Source organism: Phlebotomus argentipes, unplaced genomic scaffold (assembly GCF_947086385.1).
Source record: "Phlebotomus argentipes unplaced genomic scaffold, Phlebotomus argentipes genome assembly scaffold_18, whole genome shotgun sequence".
Taxonomy (NCBI): domain Eukaryota; kingdom Metazoa; phylum Arthropoda; class Insecta; order Diptera; family Psychodidae; genus Phlebotomus; species Phlebotomus argentipes.
The window spans coordinates 10,308,458-10,335,603 of NW_026776177.1; the positions used below are offsets into that span (position 1 = coordinate 10,308,458).

The 27,146-nt window shown below is 40.7% G+C and overlaps 5 protein-coding genes and 1 non-coding gene across 11 annotated transcripts; 2 read left to right on the plus strand and 4 right to left on the minus strand.

Annotated features, from left to right (window-relative positions):
* Positions 1-16: 16 nt before the first annotated feature.
* LOC132260389 (multiple C2 and transmembrane domain-containing protein) lies at positions 17-7,633 on the minus strand. 3 transcript variants are annotated; one of them, XM_059758459.1, is made up of 9 exons: positions 7,414-7,633; positions 4,836-4,936; positions 4,173-4,769; positions 3,763-4,097; positions 2,770-2,909; positions 2,186-2,701; positions 1,439-2,125; positions 1,165-1,372; positions 17-1,097 (listed from the first exon to the last, which is right to left on the minus strand). In XM_059758459.1, exons 2-9 carry the CDS (start codon positions 4,870-4,872, stop codon positions 1,017-1,019), a joined length of 2,601 nt encoding a protein of 866 aa, XP_059614442.1. In that variant the 5' UTR covers positions 4,873-4,936; positions 7,414-7,633; the 3' UTR covers positions 17-1,016. The 3 variants fall into 3 exon arrangements, with proteins under 3 accessions (XP_059614442.1, XP_059614440.1, XP_059614441.1); XM_059758457.1 differs by having other exon boundaries at positions 2,770-2,918; XM_059758458.1 differs by having other exon boundaries at positions 2,770-2,918; positions 4,836-4,948.
* A 630-nt stretch (positions 7,634-8,263) lies between these two features.
* On the minus strand, positions 8,264-10,919 carry LOC132259410 (uncharacterized). Of its 4 annotated transcripts, none has more exons than XM_059757036.1 (8): positions 10,494-10,919; positions 9,842-10,190; positions 9,468-9,779; positions 9,168-9,378; positions 8,771-8,860; positions 8,602-8,705; positions 8,461-8,514; positions 8,264-8,391 (listed from the first exon to the last, which is right to left on the minus strand). In XM_059757036.1, exons 2-8 carry the CDS (start codon positions 10,172-10,174, stop codon positions 8,380-8,382), a joined length of 1,116 nt encoding a protein of 371 aa, XP_059613019.1. In that variant the 5' UTR covers positions 10,175-10,190; positions 10,494-10,919; the 3' UTR covers positions 8,264-8,379. The 4 variants fall into 4 exon arrangements, with proteins under 4 accessions (XP_059613019.1, XP_059613018.1, XP_059613020.1 ...); XM_059757035.1 differs by having other exon boundaries at positions 8,613-8,705; positions 10,494-10,918; XM_059757037.1 differs by lacking the exons at positions 8,602-8,705; positions 8,771-8,860 and adding an exon at positions 8,988-9,104 and having other exon boundaries at positions 10,494-10,917.
* A 740-nt stretch (positions 10,920-11,659) lies between these two features.
* Trnaw-cca (transfer RNA tryptophan (anticodon CCA)) lies at positions 11,660-11,731 on the plus strand. Its single transcript has one exon. It is a non-coding gene; the product is annotated as a tRNA-Trp (tRNA).
* LOC132259140 (transcription factor grauzone-like) lies at positions 11,718-15,301 on the minus strand. Its single transcript, XM_059756692.1, has 4 exons — positions 15,208-15,301; positions 13,600-15,144; positions 13,172-13,420; positions 11,718-13,101 (listed from the first exon to the last, which is right to left on the minus strand). The coding sequence occupies exons 2-4, from the start codon at positions 15,091-15,093 to the stop codon at positions 11,764-11,766; spliced, it is 3,081 nt and encodes a 1,026-aa protein (XP_059612675.1). The 5' UTR covers positions 15,094-15,144; positions 15,208-15,301; the 3' UTR covers positions 11,718-11,763.
* A 5,755-nt stretch (positions 15,302-21,056) lies between these two features.
* LOC132259999 (transcription factor grauzone-like) lies at positions 21,057-23,018 on the plus strand. Its single transcript, XM_059757879.1, has 2 exons — positions 21,057-21,500; positions 21,571-23,018. The coding sequence occupies exons 1-2, from the start codon at positions 21,342-21,344 to the stop codon at positions 22,945-22,947; spliced, it is 1,536 nt and encodes a 511-aa protein (XP_059613862.1). The 5' UTR covers positions 21,057-21,341; the 3' UTR covers positions 22,948-23,018.
* Positions 22,991-27,118, minus strand: LOC132259141 (zinc finger protein 585B-like). Its single transcript, XM_059756693.1, has 4 exons — positions 27,018-27,118; positions 24,942-26,936; positions 24,428-24,600; positions 22,991-24,370 (listed from the first exon to the last, which is right to left on the minus strand). The coding sequence occupies exons 1-4, from the start codon at positions 27,061-27,063 to the stop codon at positions 23,060-23,062; spliced, it is 3,525 nt and encodes a 1,174-aa protein (XP_059612676.1). The 5' UTR covers positions 27,064-27,118; the 3' UTR covers positions 22,991-23,059.
* Positions 27,119-27,146: the final 28 nt, after the last annotated feature.

The window sequence follows — 27,146 nt, forward strand, 5'->3', positions numbered from 1 at the left end:
CATGCAACCTTTCAAATAATTTCCGTTATTTTACTATTATTCTGCATAATCACAAAATGCGTCAAAATTGTATGAAAAATGTTAAAATTATGCGAAATGACGGTGAATATGATGTAAAACACTTCTCATTCATAAAAAGTACACCATTTGGAACATTATTCTCAAATATAGAATAATTCAACAATATAATTATTCTGCCTAAAACTGATGGTAGATTTTGTAAAGGGACAAAAATACCTTCCATTTGCAGATAAATAGAGCCTTGCCTTTAGTTACTTCACATTTAGATGAGCGAATAATATTATAAAATCTTTCGAAGAAAGCTGATTTCACTAGCTATACTGTTGAAGTTTGTAACAGATGGGAATTTCTTTTCCTATATCTTGCAATATCTTGTCATATTCGAAGAGAAAAGCTTTCATCAGTTTATCAGCTTATATCTAGAGAGATAGTAGTTTAATTATTTGCAGAAACTCGTTAAATTCTTGCAATTAACATCCTTTCTTGGAAGAAAATGTCATAAAAGCCATTTAGATTATTTAAATATTGTTAATTGATCTTCATAAGATAATTGAACAATGGTGTCATAATTGAACCATCCCAAACTCGATAATCCCATTTACAATGTGAGGAATGTTGTTTCTTGGTGCATCATCACATAATGAATAGAAATAATTCAATTTGGATAAAACCTAGCTAATTTCTCTTATATGTACAAGTGTAACGAAAAATATTTGTCACTCTCTTGAAAAGCACTAAATTTCATTGTTACAAAATATTACTGATATTCTCTCATTCTAATTTTTCTATTTCTTTTTCTTGACTTCCTTCATTAACATTTGATATCTGGATATTGATTGTTTCGAGGGTGTTTTTGTGTGTTGCAGCATTCTGATAAAGAACATAATAGAATCTGTCTTTTTTGGAGGGTACAATGAAAAATCACAAAATTTGCTGTGGTTTTCTCAAGCATCTTGAAAATCTCCGCCACAAATTTCCTAAGCAACAATCGCAATTCAAGCAGCCTTCATCTTCTTCCTAGGGTCTCTCCTCGCCATTTCCGGTGTTGAGTGTGTCGTCAATTCGCGGTACATTATCTGTGCATGACAGAAGAGACAGTGATAAATTCAATTGGGACTTTGATATATTAAGAAAGACACTCACAAGTTCATCATCATCGGGAATGCGAGACAGCAAATCGAGAACTTCGTTGTTAGGAACACTATGTGGTCTTACTAGACGTCTGGTGAATTTGATAATGCCCCAAAGCAACAAAATCACCCTCATGGGGACAAAGTGGAGGACCATAGCAGCCAGAAAAAGAAGAATAGCGGCCAACCAACTCAATTCTGGGACGGAAAAATTGAAAGTGCTGCAAGGGAGAAAACACTCATTAATCTTTTAATTCCAAAGAAAGTATTCGTTCAGCATTCCTTACTTCTTGACACTCTCTCCAAGTGACGCCAGATACCCAATGGTATTCTGCACGGTTTGCGAGACTTCCTGAATTGCCTGAAGACGCTCCTTAATTGTCTTCTTCTCCTCTTTTTCCTTGTCATCATCATCTTCATCGTCACTGGTCATATCATACTCATCGGCAACAGTGTGCGACGATGGCCCAGTGAGCCACTTGACGAACCAATTCTTCAGCAGGAACAGCAGCATGATGAAAGGAATGGTGGACACATCGAACCAAATGCATCCACAAATCCAAAAGATGAGAGCAAAGAATGATCTCATTGGATGCTCCCACTCGAAGCAGCTTTGAATCCATCGACCGCAGTCCAGAACGTACATTATCTCCTCCTTGATGCGCGAGACGTTCCGCAGGAAAATTTGTCGCTTGAATTTGGCCTCTTGCTGCACCAGCTTCTCTTCTCGCGGCTCAAGGGCTCTTATGGCCGCCCTCAGAGGACTCCAGACCACAGTTAACTCCATCAGAATTTGCGGAGAGACACCTTTGGCCCTCGTGAAAAGCTTCTTATCCTTCAGTGCATACCAGCGCTTCTCCCCATTCCGGATGCGGAGCAGCGGTATGGCCAGCTTTCCGAGAAACTCCACTTTGTGATCGCGATCCTCATCGAAGACTGTCACCTCCAGCACAGATGTCATATCCTTAACATTACTGCAATTTTACGGGAAAGTCAAATAAAAGGACATAACAGAAAACTTTCGAGGTACTCACAATGTGAAAATCTTATTCCAATTTGGCGTTAATGTTTTGTACTCTGTTTGTGTCTGGAGTCTCGCGTTGATCAACTCAAGGACGCAGAAGGGGTCTGACTTTCCGCCCAAGTCCGCTGCCGCCAGGCCCGTGGCACCAAAAATCTTCACGGTCAGGTGACCGACATCGCGCACATTCTGGAAGCACCTGTGCCAATGGTAGCGCTTCTCCAGCGTGGCACGTTCTCGCGGATCTTCCTTGTACGATGTCAAATCGGTTATTGTCTCAGATGCGGTGGTGCCACTGATTGTCAGGAGGAGGAACACCTCACCGGCGGACTCTTCCAGCGCCTGCCACATGCCGTGCGTGCGCTCCCGCGGAAGACTTCGTAAGTCGATTGTGCACTTGCCTAGCTGGGCATTGCGTCGCCACACAGACACCTCCAGGTTCTGCTCCTCGTCGAACAGATGCAGATCGAACTGCTCAAGCCATCGGGATCGCCATGAGTTCTTACTCTTGTATTTCTCATTGCCTAGTCTGTAGAGAGAAAAAGAAAAAAGAAAGAATTAAGGAAAATCCCTCCGGATTGAATCACATTTTCTTACCTAAACTTAACATAAGGTTCACTTAAACTCCCTTCCGGATCCGGTGGAAGTCCACGCGCCTCCACAAGGACAATCGTCACGACAGAGCTCCATATCTGGGACTTGAGTCTCTTCGAGGCATCGGCAAGCTTGGGATGGCGCTGAAAATACTAATAATATTGATTTTCAGGAGAATTGATATAGGTCACGCTCTAGTAATTTTGCATAATATTAATAGCGATGATTCACATAAAATAGTCTAGAAAAACGTCAAGAAAGATAATATTTTCATACAAATACACAGCATGAGCCAATCCAGGTAATCATTTCTATACCCATATAACAGAAAGGTCGATCTGACGTCAGAAGACCTGCGATACAATTCAACTCTCATCCAATTACTCTTGTCCTTTAATGCCATAGAACAGACAGACAATGAATAATTAATGTTTTATCAGTGATAAGGGAAAAGTTTTCATTGAAAGTTCGACGTCAAAGTCTTGGATATTTGTCGACTCTGGATCAACTCATGCTGTGGTGAATTTTGCAGTTATCATCAATAAAGAATCCCAATCACTCATAGAGAGTATCACAAACAACCGTAAAGTAAATACATAAAACATTTTTTAATACGAACATAACTGAGAATGAGGGTGAAAGGGCCATAAAAATTTTCCCTCCTTTGTCATTATGCCGGGAAACACTATGAATTTTTAAGTAATCGTGAATGTTCAATTTACATATGGCTTGTAAATAAATATATATGTATGTAATGTTGTAAAGGTGTACAAAAACTCGAATTAGAATGCTCTACAGTCACGCAAATACCTTGCCTGGCTCAAAATATGTATTTTAGTGTTTCTCCCGTGTCCATCGCGCGTCTACCATCGCTGTGATAATTATTTATCACTTTGACTGAAGGTGTCTATGGCTGCTCCATCAACACCCACTTCAATCTAATCTGTTATCAAATTCAGAGAGTGCAGAGGAGGCAGTGTGGCTAATCGATCTCACCTGCTCTTTATCCTCTTGCGTGCGCGGCCACAATGTGATGGTTAATTTGATCTCGCCCAACGTGCGACCAGACCTGGAGGAATCCTCCAGCTTCAAGACGATATCTTGCGCTCGACACAGCTCAACGGTAGTCAAGTCGAGCTGCGCTGAGCCCATAAAGTCGTCCTGGAGACCCCAGTCGTAATCAAACACCTTGATATTAATAGGTTGGAACGGATCTTCTATGGGCACTAAGAAAGTCTCATCCCACAGCGGATTCAACTCCCGATGAACCGTCTTGGACTTGTACAGAAGCCTGCCTCCAACTTTGAACTTCACATACGGATCACTGGTTCCTGAAGAGTCACAAAAAATACAACAATTCAATTCCTTCATTTCGAAATCAATGCAAATATAATAATATTACTCACCATTCTTGTCCATTGCGACAAGATCCCGGCCACCGTGAAGATGGACACGAAGCTGAAAGAATGCATGCTGTCTCAGAGCGCTTTCCCTCTTCTTCTGCGCCTCATCCGTCTGCAGAAACTCCAAGTTGTACTCTTTGTTCGTGTTCGCCTCACTGTCTCTCCCCTTGTCCAGGAATCCCTTGAGAATGCCCTCCTTCGATGCCGAAACCTCCGCGCGCGTGAGTGGAGATTCTCCGATAGTGGTAGCCCGATGCCGCGGAGACTGAGTCAGTGGAGTGTGTGAACTGCTGTGGTCAGAGCTGTTATCCGCGGCATAATCCGTGCTTTCGCGGTGTTCAACAATGTCTCCGTCCTGGGGCGAACGACGACCTCTTTCTTTGCTGCGTCCCCGTCCCAGACGATTCCTCAAAGTGCTAAAGAATCCATGGGTTTTTTGCAGTACTCCAGACACCGCCGGATTCGCAATGCTGCGCGTTCTGTGCGGCGATCCTGATGGTGAATCCACACTGCAGTCTCGGCAACTCAACTCCGAGGCGGATTTGCTGAGATGTTTGCCCAAGTATGAACATTTTGCTTCCTGATTAAGTCGGGACTTTTCTGTAAAATGAGAACATTCGTGAAAATTGCTGAACAGCGATTATTTTGTAAGGATTTTCTGCTTACTTCCTGTACTTGAGGAATCAGCCATATCCAAGGACATACAGCGCCGAATTCAATACATTTCTACAGACAGCTTTCCTCTCATAAGTACCATTAAATGTGCCCTGCAAGAGAGACTACATCTCAAATAATCCTCTCATTCATATGCCTATCTTTTGACCTCTTCTTCACTGTGTCGGAGAATGAATCGATATTTCCCGTAAATTAAATCTTAAAATGAAATTCTTAAAAGAAATTCGTGTAACCTACATATACAATCAAAATAATTTGATTGAAACTGTACCAATCTATTGTTTCGTTTCACCAACTTTTAGATTAGACTTTCCTTTTCATCTCATTCAAGAATATTAAAATTATAAGGATGAAATACCTGAATATAAAGGAAAAAATTCTACTTTTTTAAAAGGCATATTTTGGAGATACGATCAATAAAAGTTCACGAGCCCAAATATTCTCTGACAATAGCTTCCAAGAAGCTCATGGCAAAGTAAGAAAGTAAGGAGTTTTAGGATGAAACGCGTAAGTTGAAAAGGGCGGGATTCTCGAGTGGGCGGTACTTACAAATCACCCAAAGACGCTGAAATGGCTTAATTGCTCTAATGTCTTTGTGAAGTCATTAATAACCCATCGATTTAATTTTTCTAAAGCAATATTTTCATTTGATTCTCTGGCAAGATGAATTCAATTGAGTTACATTTTTCTCCGAAAATAAAAAGTAATAAAGGTTAATATACCTTATAAATGAAATGACCTTTGTTATAAAACCTAAATCAATGGAGTGAAAATATTACCTCACGAGATGATATTTATGATTTTCCCTCTTGTCATATACAACATTTAAATGCTTCCATGGGGACCGCAAATTTTCAGATTTTTCCCTCTAGATTTCATGCAATTCACATGCAATTTCACCATACAAAATGTGCGTGCGATGCAATTAATTTCGTTCAGAACTTCTAACAATAACCAAATAGTCACTAATGTGGGATAATCGACCCAATCATGCCTAGATAGTGCCAATAAATTGCATTTTAATATGCAGACAGCAAATTTGCTCGAGCTTGTTGTCATTGGAATATCAGCCACAATATCAATTGCATATGAATTGAGTTCGTTCACGTATTGATTTGAGTTGTTGAAAAAAATTGCAATTTTCAGTAAGTCAGCCATGTAAACCAGATATATGCGGAATACTATGTATTCTCACACCCCTTCAAGAGTGTGACTAATAATTAACTGAAGTTTTTCACGTAAATTCAACATGCGATGCCAGATCCTGCCTGTGAGATTAGCTAAATACCCTCAACGGGACTCTACGCAGATGGAGTAGAATTTGCAGGTATTATTCTTCAATTTTACTTCGCACTTTACATTTACATATTTCCTACAAGCATATATTATTCTTATGTCTCGAGTACATAAACTTAGCGTATCTCAATCTTATAGAGCTTATAGAGCCATTTATTTTTGTGAACTTCAATTTATTTCGTGTAACTATTCAGTTTACCTGTTGAAGTTACACAGACTATTATTAGAATATTTTCAATGATAGATTTTCAGTCGAAGAGAAAAGCCTTTCGAGTGAAAGTCAACAACTTTACGTGAAATGACACACCCCAAGCCAGTAAGAGCAATAAAATCATGGTCAGATTGTGTGGTAATCATGCAAAAATGGTTTTTTTTTGTTATCGTTCATAAATTAAGATTGTTTGGTAAACATTAGCTTCGCTTTCTTGACCGTTCATCGATAAATTGTATGAATTACCAAAATGTGTCATCAAATAGTACAATTAAATCTCAATTTCTCACAGAAGGGTTACAATTTCATGCCACAATATTTGACAAATATACATATACTTATGGTGGTTGAAGGTTTATGCTTATGGCAGGTGTAATTATTCTTTGGCATATGTACAGCACGGCTTTTCATTAACAAACAGATAACAGGTGTATTACTTAATTTAGCGGGCGGGAAAGTGGATTAGTGACTCCTCACGTACATTAGATGTTATTTGTTCATTAAGTTATTGAATTAAATCGATAATCTATCGAAAAGCGTCGTGTGACAAGGCAAAAAAAAGAAGTGAACAGTAAATCAATTACCACATTCTCATCGCAATTTTCGCACACCATCTTTGAATGTGTCGAAGAAGCGGGAAAAGTGGCTCCTTCTTTCAATTACTTTTTCATAAAATGGCCCAATTATGCAAAAGGTGGTTTTACTGCCTGGGGAGAGCATGAAAAATGCTCTAATCTTATCCAATATGATCTCTTATACCACTATCAAAATAAACACATGCGTTGGAAGCACAATTTTCACGAACGCTCACCCAAAAATGGAACGTAATATGTACATATAATTGTGCGAGAATATTGAGATAGGAAAAAAATGTGTCACACACGGAATTCCTCGGCTTATTGACTTTCTGGCCACACCATTTCCTACACATTCTTCTTTTTGGGGGTGAAATTCACATCCATTCTCATATTGAGTGAGAGCTCTTGAGGAGAATTTCGGGAAAAAAGCGAGAAAAGAGGCCCAATATTTCCATTTGACTCGATGAAAAGAATATGAGCATACCTCAAGTGCTTCACAACACAGCTCACTCTACACTAAACTCACTAAATCTAACGCAAAATCACAGAATAGTAGACAGAGAGACACATTTTGATAGTTCAACAAAGGAGTTTGAAGGGAAATTCGCGGAAAGTCCTCCTATTTGTTATCATCTAAATGAACTTTCTAAGTGAAAAATAATTCCACAGAGTTGAGAATCATGTTTCCCCGACGATTCTACCTCTGACACTGACTTCTCTCGCTCTGCCAGTGGTTCTCGCCTCTCTCGAAGCACACAGAACGGCCAAGAGAGACTTACAGGGAGGGATAAGCCACAGAGAGTGTCGGTGTGAGAGCACAAATTAGCTCACCATTGCAAAACACCGCGTGTTTGATGATTTAATTTTAACTTTTACGCATTTTTAGTAAGTGTCAAAAAAAATCATAAAGCTCTGTTATAACACTCTCTCATACAAGGAAGACAAAATGAACAAATCATTCTTTGTGCTCTCAAAAAAAAAAGAAACCGATTTGCGCGCCTTTTCGCACGCGAGACTCTGTATTGACCTTCTACAATCTCCAGACAATTATGTGGTATTAATACTAAGGCAAAAAAGTACATGTGATTTTGAATGTCAGGGCGAGAATTAGATTTTGCACAAATTCTGGAGCTGAAGCAAACTTTGCTTGCTTCTCGGAGAATTGACGTAAACGGAAATTCATTCATTTTCCCCACTTTATCGACCTCTCGTTCTCTCTATCGTTCAACCATTCTCGTCTCTTTCTCAAAATATAGTGATAAGAAATGCGCGCGCAAACGGCTATTCCCAAATTCTATCGTCTGGAAGCTTTCAACAGCAGAAAAGCTCTCAAATACATCTCCAAAAGCATGCCAGAAATTTATTACACAGTACTTTTCTCTTTACACTTTACATCATTGGAACACTCATCATTAGAATATTTCGCGATTCCTGTCTGACTCTTTCGCCTTTACTTCTTTGGCTGAAAGAATATGTGAAATTAAGTCATTCAGCAGAACACTTTTATAAATGCTCAACTAAATATACTCACGTGAAGTGGCTTTTGGTGAGCTACCAGTTCCAGGAAACGCCGAAGTTGTAGCAGCTAGAGACAGGAAGAGAGAAAAATGTCAATTTAGTTATCAATTTCTATGTGAAATACTTGAAAAATTGGAAAATACGATTAATGTACAGTTTCGCTACCATCGATTGTATTGAAGAAATTTCCGCCAGCATTATTTGTATCAGAAACAGTAATAACTGGATTTTTGCGAACATAGTTGTTCTGTTTGATATCTATTAAACATAAATTTGTGTTATTGACCAGAAAATTGGGTACACAGACAGTGAGGGACACATACTCATACGATTAGTTCCACCACCACGATATTTCTGATTGTTTTTCTTCTGCACTGATCCTTTTCGCCTGTCCACAGGAGTGCCGTTGTGCACTGAAATCGACAAAACAGCACACAAAAAACCAAGAGGAATTAAAACACATTCATCAGGAGGGTGTGTTAATGACGACATGACCCGATGAGGCGACACATATTGGCAGTAAGATTTTATGGCACGTACTTCCAGCTTGAGATTTCATCATATTGTTGTTGCTTTCAGTAATAATCCGTACCAAATCCTCAAGATCATTATAAATGATCCATGTTATTCCGTTCAACGCGTCTACAAGATCAGGCTCTAGATTCAAGTCACACTAATGAGATATGATTGGAACAATGAGATGATAATCGCCTCACTTACCTGTTGTGTCCTGATGAGGAATATTGCCCGGATGGAGCGAGTTGGAGAATCCCTTCAGTGGCGGCGTATCTCCTCGAGTGTAGGTTTGGCGTGGTTCGCACACGAAGGATCTGTTGAGCACTTTGCGTGTATCATCGTCTTCTCCAAACATCATATCACCTTCATCCCCACCACTCTCCTCGGACGATTCGCTTGATTCCTCCTCCTCAGGCTGTTGAAGTAAACACAAAGTTTACAAATCAGTGCTCCATGAATTATGCATGGCAAGGCAAGTATTAATTTTTCAATAAATCCACTCACCATGTAGTCAGGATCATTTTCTTCACACTCCATGCTTGCATACTTCTCCAACAATTCAGCAAAAGTTAGCTCAGTCTCTTCCTCGGAGCTCTCCTCACTCTCACTGGCCTCTGGATTCTTTGGTTCCAGCACTTTAACCTCCCCATTCTCAGTGAAGATGTACTCGAGACAGCAGATTTGCTGCAACTTGTACCAAATGGCGCGAATAAGACCGGGGCGCTTTGCTGATTCCTCACGACGTTTCCTTATCACTTTCGCTCCGGCTTGCTTTATCGACTGGATCTTCTTTCTCTGCACTTGCACATAGCAGACCTGAAAAGAGCGTCAGTCATTTTTTCTACATCATTCGCACACTTTATGCTACACTATCTCACCATCGAGACGGGGGTCACAGGCTCAATTCCGACAAACCACAGAGCAACACTGCAGCTTTTGCGAATAAATCGCAGGCACAAGAGACCCGGCAGGAAAAGCCACCACGAAAGCGGACGCACAAGTGGCGTTTGAGGTGCATTCGCGAATTCAGCCAGTCGTTGGGGTGGAATTGACCAGTAGGTCAGATTCTCCACCGTCCACAGCACGCGATCCGACAAGTGCAGTAGAAACTGCCCAAGGAGCGTGGCGGCGAGACGAATCACCAGCGTGTGCAGGAGCAGTGGTAGTCCATAGAGTTGTTGCTCTGTTTCCACATCATTCCTCGTGGGCATTCTGGTAGGCTCGGGTCTGCAAAGAGGAGCAGATTTAACGCGTAATGCTCATTTTTCCTCCACCAACAACACATTGAGCGAATGATATCGAAAAAGTGAACAAAGTTCAAAGAGTGTATCATGCAATGTGAGCTTAAATGCAATAAAATTTCACCGCTTTTTCTACTTTACAGTTCACTTCATTGTCTCTCCCTCTCAAATTCATTATCAGTATATTACAGTAAAAATGACACTGAAAAGATTCTACGCATTTTTTCTCTCCATCACTTAAGTCACAATAATGTTGATTATTATAATGCATTAAGTAAAGCCCAATTACTTTGATCTTAAAAAGTTGATTTAACGCTCTTGGTTCAGTTGCGAAATTACTTTAGATTCTACACACGACAAATTCTTATAGATTTTCACAGAACATTATTAAATTAACGCGACGCTTTGGGAATGGCTGCTGTAGCCAAAATCACTGAACTTTGATACCACTCTCTCTCTTTAAGCTTTGCGCTCCCACCAGAGGACAGATGACGACTGAATGTGAAATTGCGGGACCGGAGTTGATCCCTCTCTCAATTCTCGTCTCATCCCACCCAGCAGAGCTGTTCCAGTGCACAGGAGATCCCAACACGTCTCTTGCAATGAAATCATTGAGAAAGAAATGCCCAATCGCACAGTGTAAATGATTTTTGATAACTTTCCTGACCCAAGTGTATACACGGTTTTCTCGCTCCCTCTCCACAAATACATGGCAATATAATCAAAACTACCTATATTTTCCAAAGAATTGAAGGCACATGAACAACATCCCGAAGACCTTTACGCAATAGCGACACGATAGACCATATTTTTCACATAAAAACTATTCTAATCATATTATTATACATTATGTTAAGCCACAAAGCTCACAAAGATAAAAATACGTCTAGAAATCTGTACGCAAGTTTAGAGAAGTGCTTATGTACTCAAGATTAAATAATCCATATCATAATCCGTTCTAAGTTATTCTGACTTGTAGATTCGCTAATAGAAATTTCCTGACTGACCATAAACTTTGACTATTATATCTCTCCCTTGGCTTAAACATCCCATTATTCAGCTATGAAATATTTTCCCTCGGGACCACTTTCGAAAAATCATCATCCATCATTTTACTTTCATTTTCTTTGCCTAAAATGCAACTGATGTAGAACTTTTAAAGTACGGTAAAGGGAAATATTATCTATTCCGGCATGTCTTGACGCCAAAACTTAGGCATTTTTTCATTTAAACTTTTTTTCCTCCTGAATCCCTTATCGATCCACGCACCGCATCCTTATCACAGCAATACAAATTCCAATTGAGCTGAATGTTAATAAACAGTCGATGCCAAATCACAGGGGTCACCAGTAGTGCTCACATTCCTCCTTATCGCAGTTATATAAGACTATTTTTGAGACGAAAATAGCTCTCTGCCATTCGATGTGAGAATAAACGATTATATGTACATAGCGAGACTCCGTGGCGCAACGGTAGCGCGTCTGACTCCAGATCAGAAGGTTGCGTGTTCAAATCACGTCGGGGTCAAAGGGGGATTCTTTTTATCATTGCCAATTATTTTATTTGCCAGCCTTAGATTTTTGCATCGCCTCATACTCAACAGGATGCTTCCTCTTCTGGTGCACATACTTATTGGCGTTGCTGTTGAACTGTTTAGGACAGAAGAGGCATGTGTAGAGGATCTGGCTGGAGGAATGCGTGGCCACATGTTCCTTCAGTCCCAACGCCGTCTTGAAGGCGCTGCTGCACAGATTACATTCGAACTTCCTCACCTTCAAATGGCTGTACTCGATGTGATTCTTAAGAGCATTTCTGTTCGGTGACACCTTGCCGCACATGTCGCACTTGAAGATCTCCCCGGTCTTATTGTGCCGCTCCACGTGAACCTTCAGCAGTCGCTTGCGCTTGAAAGCCTTCCCACACATCGGACATGGGAAATCTCTGGTTCCGTTATCCATGTGATTCTCCAGATGAATCTGATAAGTGTACTTCGACTTGAAGACCTTAGCGCAAATCTCACAGACGTGCCTATTGCTCTCATCATGGGCATGTCTCATGTGTTGCTTAAGCATAGCATTGAAGGCGTAGGCTTTCTCGCACTGTGGGCACTTAAATCTCTTCTCCTCCTCATTCATATGCTTCGCCTCGTGAGTCCTAGCACGACAGAGAGTCATGAAGGTACTGGGACACTTGTCGCACTTGTAAATGTGCTGTTCCGGTGGAACATGCTTGTTAAGCTCATGCTTAATCAAGCCCATCTTGGTGAGGAAGGACTTTTCGCATTTTTCACATTTGAACGCATTGGGATTAATGTGGCTGTTGAGATGAGTCACTATCTTTGTCCGATTATCCAACTTCTTATCACAGCACATTATAAAGGACTCCTCCTTGTGCACCTTCAATCCATGAGCTCGGAAGTCTCGCAACTTATCAAAACTCTCATTGCAAGTGCGACACTCCAACTTGAAAAACTCCTTAATCCTTTGCTCCTCTTCATCCAAAATACTAGGACTTCGGCGACATTTTACAAGGACTTCCTTTGCCTTCACACTCTTCACAGACTCTCGTTTCCTTTTCACACATTTCGCAGGATTTGCAGTATCTTTTATGTGTGTCGCTCTTCTTCGTTTCCCACGTCTCTTCTCTAAAGGCTCTGGGCTTTCCTCAGGAGACACCTCATCGGAATTATTGTCCTCCATCTCAGAATCTATCAGCAAATTCTTCACATCAATCAATTCAATGTCGGGCTTTGTTACTATCGCTTCCGCCAACTCGCCAAACAGAGTCCGGAAAGTGGTTTCTGCTCTCCGGACACTCGACATGAAATCCACAGACACTTTCGCAGCTTCCCAGCATTTCTGGCAGATGAATTTCGGCCAATTGTCCGACTCTTGCACCTGAAATTCGACAAATATCAGTACAATTCCACTCGCAATTCCTTATTTTGCCCACAACAATTCCACTCACGGATATTCCAAGGAATGAAGACAGAGATTCATTGAGATTCTCTTTGAATATCGATGAATATTGGCTTCCTCCTTGAGCACAGAATCTGCACAATTCCTCTTCATCTGCAGTTGACTCAGTTTTCACCTCACACTTCAATTCTAGATTGGCCAGAGACATTTTTATAGAAATTCTCCAAATGTTATTTACAAATCCATGACAGTTTGTGATGCCCGCCTTCGGTTCAGTTCGTTGCCCACAATCGGCATAAAATGCCCGTTAACACTAGCAATACCACAAATGTTTCTAATTGCTTTATAATCTTGACCAAAATCGTGATCAGAAATTGAGATTGTCTTGTTTGCAGTGATTAAAACGATTTTATTTTAAATTGTGTGAAAAAAACGTACATCTTCAGTTGTAATAAATTACCAAATTGTCTTTCTCTAATTGTTTGTTTCCATGTCACAAAGATTTTCGAAAGTTTTCTTCTGCTTCATCGCCTCGTACTCAACAGGATGCTTCCTCTTCTGGTGCACGTACTTGTTGGCGTTGCTGTTGAATTGCTTGGGACAGAAGAGGCAAGTGTAGAGGATCTGGCTGGAAGTGTGAGTGGCCATGTGTTCCCTGAGCCCAATAGGTGTCTTGAAAGCGCTACTGCAAAGATTACACTTGTGCTTCCTCTCACGCACATGGACATACTTGATATGTTCATGCAGAGCCAAACTATTGGGCGATTCCTTATTGCATAGATGACACCTGAACACCTGTCCAGAGTCGTTATGTCGCTTCATGTGGAGCTTCAGCTGAGCCTTGTACTTGAAGGAATTTCCACACACTGGACAAGGAAGCTTCTCGATCTTCTCTCCAGTGTGTATCTTCTGATGGCGCAAGAAGACATCCTTATTCTTAAACATTTTCGCACAAATTTCACACACGTGATACGCCACTTCCTCATGCATCTGCCGAATGTGAATCTGCAAATTGGCCTTAAAGGCGAACGCTTTGCTGCAGTGAGGACAAATGTGGCTCTTCTCAGCGTCTGTCACGTGCACAAAGGAGTGCTTCTTGTACCGAATCATGCTCATGAAGGTCTTCGGGCAGTTGGGACATTTATACTTGTGCAACTCTGGTGGAGTATGACTGTTCTCCGTGTGGAGCCTCAGACCGTACTTATTCTTGAAAGACTTCCCGCAGTCTGAACACTTAAATGCCTCCGGATTCATGTGGTGATCAAAGTGCTGTAGAATCTTCGACGGTCGATTAAACTTCACATTGCAACAGACAACGTAACCCTTCCTCTTGTGCACCTCGCGATAGTGAGCTTGCAAATCTCTCAATTTCGTGTAGGATTGCTGACACAGGTTGCAGTCCATCTTGAAGAATTCTTCAATCTTCCTGATGTTCTCCTCTGCGAGTTCTTTATTGTACTGTCGATCTATGCGTTTCACCGGGTTTTCTCGCTTGGCAATGACTGTCCCTTTGCGAGGACGTCCGCGTTTCTTAGCTACCTTCACAGGGATCTTATCCTCATCTTCATCCTCGTCACTCGAGGACTCCTGGAGATACGGTGATGTCGGCGGGGAAGTAGGAGACGGAGACAACTTGTCTAACAGCACTGGAGACGGAGGTTCCGGGGAAGACGGCTTTATGTCGCTCTCACACTTAATTTCCGGCATTGGCTGCTTTCTAGGGCGTCCTCGCTTCTTCGGCGGAGGCTTCACAGACTCCTTCTGCCCTGACCTCCTCAGTGATCTCTTGCGACTCATTGTAATCTCCTCCAGTCCATCACTCTCTATTTCCACCTCAACTGGCAGTGTCTTTATATCCACCATCTCAATTTCAGGCTTTATCTCCACATCTCGCAAGTCTCCGTACAGAGATTGAAGGGTCAATTCGCTCTGTCGGATCGTGCCAACAAACTTCACACATAGTTTAGCCATGTCCAGACATTGTCGGCAAATGTATTTTGGCCAGTTATCCGATTCCTGGATCTGGAAGATGAAGAATTATTAGGGGAAAGAGCGGAAAAATAGGGAAAACCGCCAGTAACTCACCGAGACTCCCAGACACACTTTGAGAGATTCATGGAGATTATCCAAAAATACTGAGGAGTATTCGAAAGACTTCCCAACACACAAACGACACACTTCATCTCCTTTCGATCTTATTTCCTCTTTTATGAGGATTTTCTGATCAAAATCCTGACTACTTGACATGTTTGTATATTTTCTTCTTATTCTTTATTTGACGTCTTCTAATAGAAGGTATCGCCATCTGTACATTAACATTATAACTACTTATAACTTATAACTTATTCTTATATTTCTCTACTTAAACCTATCTTATCAATAAATTTCAATGTTTTCAGTACTTCATCCTCGTCGTCATCCAGTAAATTTTCTATTTTGTCCTTTAATTTCATCTCTCCTCTTATACTACGGAACCTTATGCAATCTATTAGTATATGTTGAACACTTAAATCTACGTCACAACATTTTGTTGGGTATGTTTTGGTGAATATTGAATTATGTGTAATACCAGTATGACCAATCCTAAGTCTAGTTAAAATAGTCTCTTCTTTCCTATTGCTTCTATTTACAGTTGTGTATTTGTTTACATTGGTTTTGATCTTAAACATCTTGTTATTTTCTAGATTACTCCATAATACATTCCATCTATCTTTTAGTTTACTTTTAACAACATTTCTTACGTCTAAATAAGGCACTTTATATTCAGTGTTAAGATCATTAGCTTCTTTGGCTGCTTTGTCAGCCATTTCATTGCCTTCAACCCCTATATGGCCCGGGACCCAACAAATTGTTATGTTATAGTCTTGCTCTCTTATAATGGTATTGGATGTTTCAACTATATTTTTGATAACTCGACTCTGTTTTATATTTATGTTATTGATTGCTTTTATTGTACTGAGGGAATCCGAGAAAATTACTATGTTTTTATTGTCTTGGTCGTCTACTTGTATGTATTTTAGAGCTTCTAATACTGCAACTGCTTCTGCAGTGAATATTGAGCATTCTTTATGGATTTGGAAAGATATTTCAATGTTAGAGAGAATAACTGAAAGCCCAGTGTGGTCTATAGTTTTAGAACCGTCTGTGAAAATTTGTTTGTGATTATTGTATTGCAAAATTTTTTGGTCTACGTCCTTTTTTGTTATTTGAGGTTTTTTAGATTTACTTAATGCTAAGTCTATATTTATTTTATTTTGTGTTTGTGGGTTCCAGTCGTAGCTATTATTGACTTCTAAGGGTGGTGTTTGTATATTAAGTTCATCTAGTATATCACGGAATATTTTTGCTATTGGGCTCAATGTATTGAGGTTGGACATATCTAAGGCACTATTGTATAAATCGAAGAGGGGATGATCACTATTTGTTGCCACTTTTAAACCATAGTTTAGGGTGTATTTCTTGTATATCAAGTTTAAAGGTAATTGTCCTGCTTCTACTAGTAAGTATTCAATTCGACTAGTTCTATGTGCCCCTGTTACTAGTCTGATACTACTATGATAAGAGCTTTTAAGTTTTTTAAAGAAATTATTGTTGAGACTGCCGTACGCCACTATGCCATAAGTTAAGGTACTGAGGATTAGTGCATTATGCATCATCATTAAAGTTTTCCTATATATACCCCATTTTTTCCTTGCAACACATTTGATAATATCTAGTCTTTTGGAGCATTTTGTCTTAATTAATCTTGTATTAGCTTCCCATTTAAGTTTACTGTCAAAAATTATTCCTAAAAATTTGTAACTCTCAACACATTCTATAGTATTTCCATAGAGATTGAGTTGAATATTATTGTGCGGTTTTCTGAGTTTGCAGAAGTGGATCATTTTAGTTTTGTCAGAATTGAAGTTAAGGCCATATTTTTTATTCCACTGTTCTAAGTTTTCTATTGTCATTGAGAGTGTGTTTTGAATTTTATTATCGTCATGATCTGCAAAATATACTACTAAATCGTCTGCGTACATTAATGATTGAACTTCCTGGGGGATATTTTCAAAGATCGAGTTAATGTAAATGAGGAATAGTGTGACCGAGATTACGGAACCTTGTGGTATACCATTTTTAATTTCGTGTAGATTTGATAAATTGTTTCCATTATAGACTTGAATTTTTCGATCGGAAAGAAATTTGCTTATGAAGTTCAACATTTTTCCTTTGATTCCAATTTTTATAAGTTCTCTTAAGATTCCAGTCTTCCAAACTTGATCATATGCCTTGCTTATATCAAAAAATATGGCATAGAGATGTTTTTTATTTTTGAATGCAACGTGGATATCGTTAGTCAATTGAATTAAATTATCATTAGTAGTTCTGCCTCGTCTAAAGCCTGCTTGAAATTGAGATAAAATTTTGTTTTCTTCTAGGTAGAAAATTAGTCGCTTATTTATAATTCTTTCGAGAATTTTAGATAGGCAAGAAGTTCTTGAAATGGGTCGGTAATTGGATGGATCTGAGTTACATTTACCAGGCTTACAAATTGGCTTAACCCAAGCAGTTTTCCAAGATTCTGGGAAATACGCTCCATCATATATTTCATTATATGTTTGAAGCAGAATATCCAGACCCTTTTCACTTAGATTTTTAATAAAGGCATAATGAATTTCGTCTGGTCCCGGAGAGGATCCTGATACTTCCTTGATGACATTCTTCAGTTCTTGTATGGTGATTTCCTGGTTATATGTTATATTGAGATCATTATTTGTTTGATGAGGAAGTGTGAAATTATTTTCTATCAGAGTTTTGGTAAGTTTAAACTCACTATTGTAGTAATTGTCAGAAGAATTCAGGGAGAAAGTTTGGGCAAAAATATTGGCTATTTCTTTAGAGTTGTCAATTATGTTACCATTGATTTTGAGTATTTTAACTTCATTCTGGTTTATTTTTCTATTAAATATATTGATTTTATTCCAGATTTCTTTCAAACTAGTTTCGCTATTAATTGTGGATATGTACTTGTCAAAATTATCCCTCCTGGAGCTTCGTAACAATTTTTGGATTTCTGCTTTGAGTTCTTTGTATTCTGCTAAGGTGGTCGAATTTTGTGTTCTCCTAAATGATCTATAAAGTCTTTTCCTTGTTTTTATTTTCATACGAAGTTCTTTAGTAAACCATGGTAGTGGCTTCTTAATTGATGGTTTGGATTTAGGACAGTTATTATTGGCAATATTGATTAGTTGGGTGCAAAATTGTTGATATGTATTTTCAAAGGAATCTTGGTCAATATTCATAAGGTAGGAGTCTGTGTAAAATTTTTCCCAATTGCACTTATCAAGTTTCCAATTAGGAAGTTTGGAGTCGGCATTCTGGAGGAAATTGAAATTTAATAAAAGAGGTATGTGATCACTACTAAGAGGTTCTTCGTAAGTTTGAAAATTTATAAGGTTTGCTAACGAAGCTGAACAGAGAGCAATATCTATGCAAGATGTTTTCCCATTGTGCCATATATGGGTTGGTTCGCCATTATTCAATACTATTAAATCATGGTCGTATATTAATTTTTCTAATTTATCGCCTCGACTATCAGAAGTTTGATCACCCCAGATAGGATTTTTGGCGTTAAAATCTCCTACTATTAAAAATGGTTGAGGAAGTCTTAATATAAGACCCTCCAGACTTTTGATAATTTCTCTATTATATTGAGGTGGTAAATAAATTGTACATAGATAAAAGGTTGTAGGACTGTTGAGCTTAATAACAATGGCTTGCAAAGGGCAATTGGTATTAATTAGTTCATATTCAAATTCTTCTTTAACAGCTATAAGGACGCCTCCACTGCTTATATTTCCATCATAATAATTCTTGTGTTCGATATTGTAATTTTTGAGAATAGGATAATTAAAATCATTTAATCTAGTTTCTTGAATACAAATAAAATTTGGTTCGAGTTCATTGATAAGTATTTTTAAATCTTCATAGTGTTTATAAAATCCATTTATATTCCAATTAAGGAGATTGTATTGCTTTACTTTATTTCCGAAAACTAACATTGTCCCTGTTTGGGTCAATGTTTTGTAAATCGGACAAAGGTTCATCTTCTGACATGCTTTCATCTTCATTATTTGAGCTGGGCAAGACCCACTGGTTATTATCTTGTTGAGTATTGTTGGTATTATTTACTGTTCTTATGTTGTTTTTTGGTTTCTTGTAGATTCGTTGAGTTTGTTCGTCTGATGATGACGTTGTGTGTTGTCTTTTTTCTCTCATTTCTTTCACAAGGCTGGCCAGTGTTGTGGCTGCTTCCACTGTGTCTTTCTCTTCTTGGTCAGTTTGCTGTGGTTTTGATTGCGGTGCTTGTTTTCTGGTGAATCTGGAGGTAGATGGAGCATGAATGTTGTTCTCAGTGTTTACCTCACAATTTTCGGTGTTTTCAGCTGTTTCTTCTGATGATCCTTCGGTGATTTCCTGATTAATGTTCCTCTTGAAGCCTTTGATGGTGAAGTTTCTTCTTCCTCTTCTTCGGGGTGGTCTGTTTCGCTTCCTCTGATTCAGTGCGTTGAGTTCTGGGTTCTCCTCGTCCTGGTCAAGTCCATCAAACATATTTTGCGCTAAGATGTTGGCATAGGATCTTGCATCACTTTTTTGGTGATTTTTCGCTCGATATGCTTCTCCTCTGGACATGTTTTTCTCTCTCATTATTTGGTTTATTTCTTTGATTGAGATCCTTTCTGGGCACTCTGGGTCCGTCGCTGCATGCTCATTGGTATCATTGTTCCAGCAATTGACGCATTTTTTGCTGTTCTCACAGGGTTCTTTATGGTCTCTCAATTCTCCACATTGGGCACAAATTGCTGTTCCCTCTTTGCATTGTCTTTCATGATGATTAAATCTCAGGCACTTCATGCACTGCAGAATCCTCCGGTTTTGATAGTTCACGTATCGCTTAGCAGATTCGCACACGATTTCTCGGGGAAGGATAGTACCATGAAACAGAACTTTGATTCTCTCAGTCTTAACAAAAGCTTCAAGTCCCTTCTCGCCATCTTTACGCGTAATTCTGATCACTTTTTTCACCTTGATATCACTTCCATTCACAGTCAGAATCTTGTCTTTCAGTTCCTCCTCAGTAAGTTCAGTGGAAACCCCATTGATAATTCCCAGTGATGCCACGTAGTACGTGGGAATAAAGCTCTTGAATCCAAAGCGCTTTAACTTCTCTTCTTTCACACAGGAATTGGCGCCTGTCATCGTTTTGAAATAAGCAACGACATTGTTTCTGCTTATTTTCGCAACTTCTTCAATTTCTCCAGCCGGAAAGATTTTGTTGAGTGCTATCCCAACGTCCATATCGTTTATTTTGTCATTTATGTTTCTCACTGCATTGTCTTTGGCAATCACCACTCGAAAAGAGTCACCATAATAGCTTCCATCCAAGTAAAAGTTCGGTTCGCGCACAAAAGGTCTTTCTGCAGTCCCGCCAGGACCCCCAGGGTCCTGGGGGCGACTGCCCCCAGGATCAGACATCACTACTTGAGTATTGTAGAGTCTTTGTTACTTCTCAGAGGAATTTCACAATGTTATGGTTTTATGGCCCTTTGTGTGATGTCAGGGCACGTATATTTTCACAGTTTTTCCTGATTTTATGTAATTTATCAATCACTATCCACCACAGATAAGTCACAGCACCCGCTGGGGGTGTTTTTAAGATGGTTTTTGTAAAAATCACACCAGTATTTATGCAGAAATAAGATTTATTCGCGGGAGTAGATCTTTCTGCATCGGAGTGTCAAACAGAAGTGTGTTTGTATATTTTTTAGCTTCCCGAAATATTCTGACAGCTCAACCCAAACACAAATATACACGGACAGTAAAGTGCGAGTGTGTGGGTTGCTTTCGAAACAAAATTGAGCGCCTCCTGAAGGTAATCTTTTCTACCTATTCAAACATTACAGTGTTGACAAAACCTTTTTGTTGCTTACTTGCTTTCACTATCCAAAGAAGCTACATAGCAACACTAAATCACCAAATACGTGTCTTATTTCGCCCATTCTATGGAGTGGTAAAACAAAACTGCAGAAGAATCCAGAGAATTGTGAAAATAATAAAGAAGCGAAAAAAGTAGTTGCAAATGAAAAAGTTTCTTGCTATAAACTTCACACAGCGAGCAATCTGTCAAGGACGTCAAGCACCAAAATAAACAATGAAGACTTTGCAGATCTAGAAAAATGTCTTTTCATCTTGATAACGTAAAAAGTGAGGTGAAAACTGAGTCAACTGCAGATGAAGAGGAATTGTGCAGATTCTGTGCTCAAGGAGGAAGCCAATATTCATCGATATTCAAAGAAAATCTCAATGAATCTCTGTCTTCATTCCTTGGAATATCCGTGAGTGGAATTGTTGTGGACAAAATAAGGAATTGTGAGTGGAATTGTACTGATATTTGTCAAATTTCAGGTGCAAGAGTCGGACAATTGGCCGAAATTCATCTGCCAGAAATGCTGGGAAGCTGCGAAAGTGTCTGTGGATTTCATGTCGAGTGTCCGGAGAGCAGAAACCACTTTCCGGACTCTGTTTGGCGAGTTGGCGGAAGCGATAGTAACAAAGCCCGACATTGAATTGATTGATGTGAAGGAAATCTCTCTGGAACCTGAGTCAAAGGCGTCACAGGACGATACGTCGGATGAATATATTCCTGATCCCTCATCCTCTGACGAATTAGGAGTTTCAAAGTTTACTAGAAGACGTGGTAGACCCAGAAAGAAATTCTTAACTGAATATACACTGACCACCAGGAGTGGCAGGAAGAATACCGAAAGTCTACCTCAAGAAATAGATTCTACTGAAACTCCTATAAGGATAAATCGAAATTACGCTGAAAAACTGCACGAGGACGACGAAAGGATAAAGAATTTTTTCACGTTACGGTGCAACTTTTGCTCGGAGGGATTCGATAAGTTCAAAGTCCTGAAATCTCATTGCCAGAAAGCTCACAAAAAGGAAGCATTTATCATATGCTGTGATAAGAAATTGAATAATCGCACAAAAATCGTTGCTCATCTCAATTACCACACGAATCCAAATGCCTACAAGTGCACAAAGTGCTCAAAGACCTACCACACTGCACATGGCTTGCAACACCATGAGCTGAATCGTCATGCCACAAAGGACGACCTCAAGTACAAGTGCCCAGATTGTCCGCGGAGTTTTGCGACGTTGTATCGGTTAAGGACACATCGACAATCTCACATGCCACAGGCGGAAAAGAAATTCAAGTGTCCTCAGTGCGATAAGGCCTTTGCTCTGAACTCCATCCTGACACAGCACATCAGACACTCTCACGAGGGACGCAATAAGCACATTTGCGAGATATGTGCGAAGGAAATTAAGTCAAAATACACTTACCAACTTCATATGGAGAATCATTACTTCTCGGGAGTTGGAAAGCACGCTTGCACAATTTGTGGGAAACTCTTCAAACGTCCTAGGTTACTGCAGCTTCACATGGAGCGCCATAACCAGACTGGAGAAGTCTTCAAATGTGACATCTGCGGCAAGGAATCGCCCAATAAATCCGCCCTCACGCGTCACATTCAGTACAGTCATAAGACAGCGAGAAAACATAGTTGTAATCTCTGCAGCAGCGCCTTCAAGACACCAGTTGCACTAAAGGAACACATGGCCACTCACACTTCCAGCCAGATCCTCTACACTTGCCTCTTCTGTCCCAAGCAATTCAACAGCAACGCCAACAAGTACGTGCACCAGAAGAGGAAGCATCCTGTTGAGTACGAGGCAATGAAGCAGAATAAGTTGCCACCAGGAAAAACGTAGAGAAACATTAAAGAAAGGAAATCAGGATTTTAGGAACAATTTACTTATATTTATTGTGTTTTCACCACCCTTTGTTGAGATCATGTGTTCATTTCACCTATTCTTCGAGTAATTACTGAGCCTTCTTCTTCTCCTGCATCTCTTTGTACTCCGCCGGATGTTGATGTTTCTGGTGGAAGTATTTGGACGTTCTGCATTTAAATCTCTTATAGCAGAAGACGCAGGTGTAGAGCACTTCTCCAGTGTGATGGCAAATCACATGCTGCCTGAGCGCTCTGGGTGTCTTGAAAGCGCTGTCGCACTGGTTGCATTTGTGATTCCTCTCCTTGATGTGAACGTAATTGATGTGGGCATTCAAAGCCGGTCCATTCGGCGCACTCTTTCCGCAAATATGACACACAAACGTCTCTCCAGAGTCATTGTGCCTCAGTATGTGCCTCTTCAGGTGATATTCATACACAAATGTCTTATCACAGGTGTTACAGGAAAACTTCCGCAGTCTCTCTTTGCAGTGGGTCTTCGAGTGACGACGAAAAACTTCAGCATTGCTGAAAATCTTTGCACACACCTCACAAATGTGCTCTGAAGGTCCTTTATTGTGCACCTGCTCAACGTGGATTCTGAGATTCGCTTTGAAGGCGAAGGCTTTGCTGCACTTTGGGCACTTGTTTGCCTTCTTGTCCTCTGGTAGATGGACAAATGCGTGCTTTTTGTATCTCTCCATCGTCATGAAAGTGGCTGGACACTTGTCGCACATGAATTTGTGAAACTCCTTCGGGGTGTGACTGTTCTTCATGTGCAGATGAAGATTGTACTTTGTCCTCGACATCTTACCGCATTCCACACATTTGAAGGCATCAGGATTGAGATGAAGTTCCATATGCTCCTGAATTTTGCACCTGTGCCTGAATTTGGACTTGCAGCACACGACAAAAGCTTTCTGCTTGTGCTCTTGGCGGAAATGAATCTGCAAATCTCTCAATTTCGCACACTTCTTGTCACATATTTCGCAGTCCATTTTAAAGAATTCTTCTATGCGACTCAACTGTACGTCTCGTTTCTCTTTATCATTCCGCAATTTGTTTTGCTCAGATGTCTCGAGCACATCCTTTGCAGAAGTCCCCAGAGGATCTGAATGAGAATCTTCATCATTTGACAATGTTTCCTCCTGATGATCATCAAAACTAGTAGACGATTCGCTTCCTAGATTGTGCTCATCATCTTCATTTTCACACTTCTCTTGGTCCTCTTTCACTTCCACAATCTCGATGTCTGGCTTCACAGGGATTTGCCGCAACCTTCCAAACAAACCACAAAGAAGCTTCTCGCTGTTGTGGACTTTGATGATAAATTGCATAGCAACTTTCATCTGATCATGACAGAGACTGCAGATGGACTTTGGCCAACTATCCGTCTCCTGCACCTGCAGAGCAGAGGAATAATCAGTTATTTTCATTCAACATAAAGCTCTCATACTCACAAGAATCCCGAAATACTGTGACAAATATTCTTGGTCATTTTCCCTGAAGATACTCTGGAACACAGTGCACTTCTCGACGCATATTCTACACACCTCTTCAGTCTCACTTCCTGTGGCACTTTTTATCTGTGAAGAGTCCTCAACGTCGCAAAATAAGGACATTACTTGTATTGCTGCTTATTTTGCTTACGTTTGTAAACAATGGGGGTGGGGGGTTGTCGGATTTGCTATGTTTTGCATTCGATGTTTTATTCTTCGAAACGAAAATTTGAATTCAACTGTCTTTTCGGTTAGCCGAGACACAATTCGAAATTTGGCTGGACTTTTCGGCTGAATGCTCAGCAACCGAAATAAAACTTTTCGCGGTATCTTTTCCGCGTTTTCCGCTATTTCTACATTCATAAATTTTACTAGGAGCCAAGTAGATAGGTTTATTGGCTCCATATTTATATTTTAGTATTTCTTCAATCAAGACACAGCCGAAAAAGTGAAGTGTTGATACTTTCCAATATTTATTGAACATTCAATTGTGGCTCCTGATGATCCGGGACGAGTCCCTTCACGTGCGTAAGGATGTGCTTGTTAAGCCTGGACATTTTCATGAAGCAGATGCCGCAGGTGGGACAATTGTAGGACACCTCGTTGGTCTGGTGCATTTGCAAGTGCGCCTTGAAGCATTTGTGACTCACGTAAACGCGCCCACAGAAGGTGCAGGTGTACTTCCGCGTGTCTCCTGTGTGGGTCTTTTCATGGGTCTTCCTCAGCGTGGCTGAGTGGAAAGCCTTGGAGCAGACGCGGCACTGGTAAGGTCGCTCGTTGGTGTGAAAGCGCCTGTGGATCTTTAATGTGCCCGAGCGAGGGAATGTCTTGGCGCAGATCTCGCACTGGTACGGCCGCACATTCGAGTGGATGATCATGTGGGCGACGAGTTGTCCCTTCGTTGTGAATCTCTTCTCGCAGTCGGCACACTGGAAGGGCAAATCGCCCGAGTGTATCTTCATGTGCTTATTGAGGTAGGTCCGCCGCGCGAATACTTTCCCGCACACTTTGCACGTCCTGTAGTCTACGTCGGCGGGATTATTCTCGTGCTCCTTCTTGTGAGTGTTGAAATTGCTCATGTTGGTGAAAAAGCGCCCACACACATCGCAATGCAATTGCATGTCCAGAGAGTGCGATCGGAAGTGGATGTCCACATGGTATTGGCGATTGCTGCGGTAACTGCAAAGTGTGCAGCCGAACGGCTTGTCATCTCCGTGCTTCTCCAGCGCATGACCAAGAAGATACACTGGCTTCGTGAAGCTCTCCGGACAGTTGAGACACTTCAGCGGCCCTCCGGAGTGGATCTTCTCCTTGTGTAGCGTAACTGAAGGCCCCCGAGCGAAGCGCTTATGGCAGATGTCACACTCAAACTTGTACTCCTCCTTGTTCTGATGCATCGTCTTGTGTCGCAACTGATCCGTGAGCGTGGCCATTAATTCTCCGCACACTTTGCAGTTCCTGTCTACGTGCACTTTGCCAATGTGAAAGCGAAGAGCACCGAAGGTGTTGAAGGACATCTCGCACTTGTCACACGGGAAGGGATTCTCACGCCTTGTGTGAAATTCCATATGAGCCTCCAAATTCTCTTTCGCTGTATACCTCTTAACACAGTGGGGGCACTTGTGGGGCCTGAGTCGAAACAATTCCATCCTAGAGAGTCTCTTTTTCTTCTCCTTCGGCTCCTTCACCTTTGACGCTGTCCTCTTCTTGCGCTTCTTTCTCACTTCCAATTGTTCCTCCTCATCTCTCACTCGTCTCGCTCTTCTGATGATCTTCTTAGGCGAGTCCTCACACACATCCTGGCCATCTCTCCCTTCTTCAGTCTCAACAGGCGGTATAGGGTCTCTCTCTGGCAAGTCTTCTGACTTCAATTCGTCCTCGGGATAGAACTCGGAGGATCGCGAAGAACCCGGTCGAGCAGGTGAATACTCAAACAGCTCAGTTTTCGGCTGCAGGATCCCCTCATCCTCAAGCTCCATCTCCTGCTTGATGTCCACATCGGAACCTTCTTCAAAGAAGTCCGGTTCCTTCTTAATAACGACTTTTGAAGTTTCTCTGGAGCTTCCCGCATTCTCAGTAAGCGTTTCATTGCCATGGCGTCGGATTACATGCTTATCCAGCTTCAGAGCGGTGGAGAATTGCTTGGAACATTGCTCACAGTTGTACCACTTTGCTCGAGTCTCGCCAGTGTGTTTCCGGAAGTGTTTTCTCAGCTTACTGGGACGTGTGTAGACCTTTGGACACTTGCTGCACTTATACTCCTTCATTCCATTGTTGTCATACACTGTGCAGGTATTTGGGATGCCTTCAGGTTCAGCTTCTTCCGGAGGATCGTGAATTATCTCATCAATGTTGACCAGTTCAAATTCCTCGTCTGAAGATGAATCTCTCAACTTCCTGGCAGTATGTCTGGCCTTTCTCTGTCCTCTCGCACTTCTGTTTTCATCATTTCTCCCATCAGCATCGTTTGCTGCAAAAGATTGGGGGAAAAAAGGGGAGCGTCATCGGCTGTCACTGCCCGAAATCCTTTTTTACTCATTTCACCACTCACCTTCGTTATTATTTACAATTAGATTGCACTTCTTCCTCCGCGGCATCTTTTTGTGAAAGGAAATACCAGGAAAACTCTCTTTTAGCAGAAGTTTTCCTTCCTTTTCCACGTATTTTTGTTTGGGAAAAA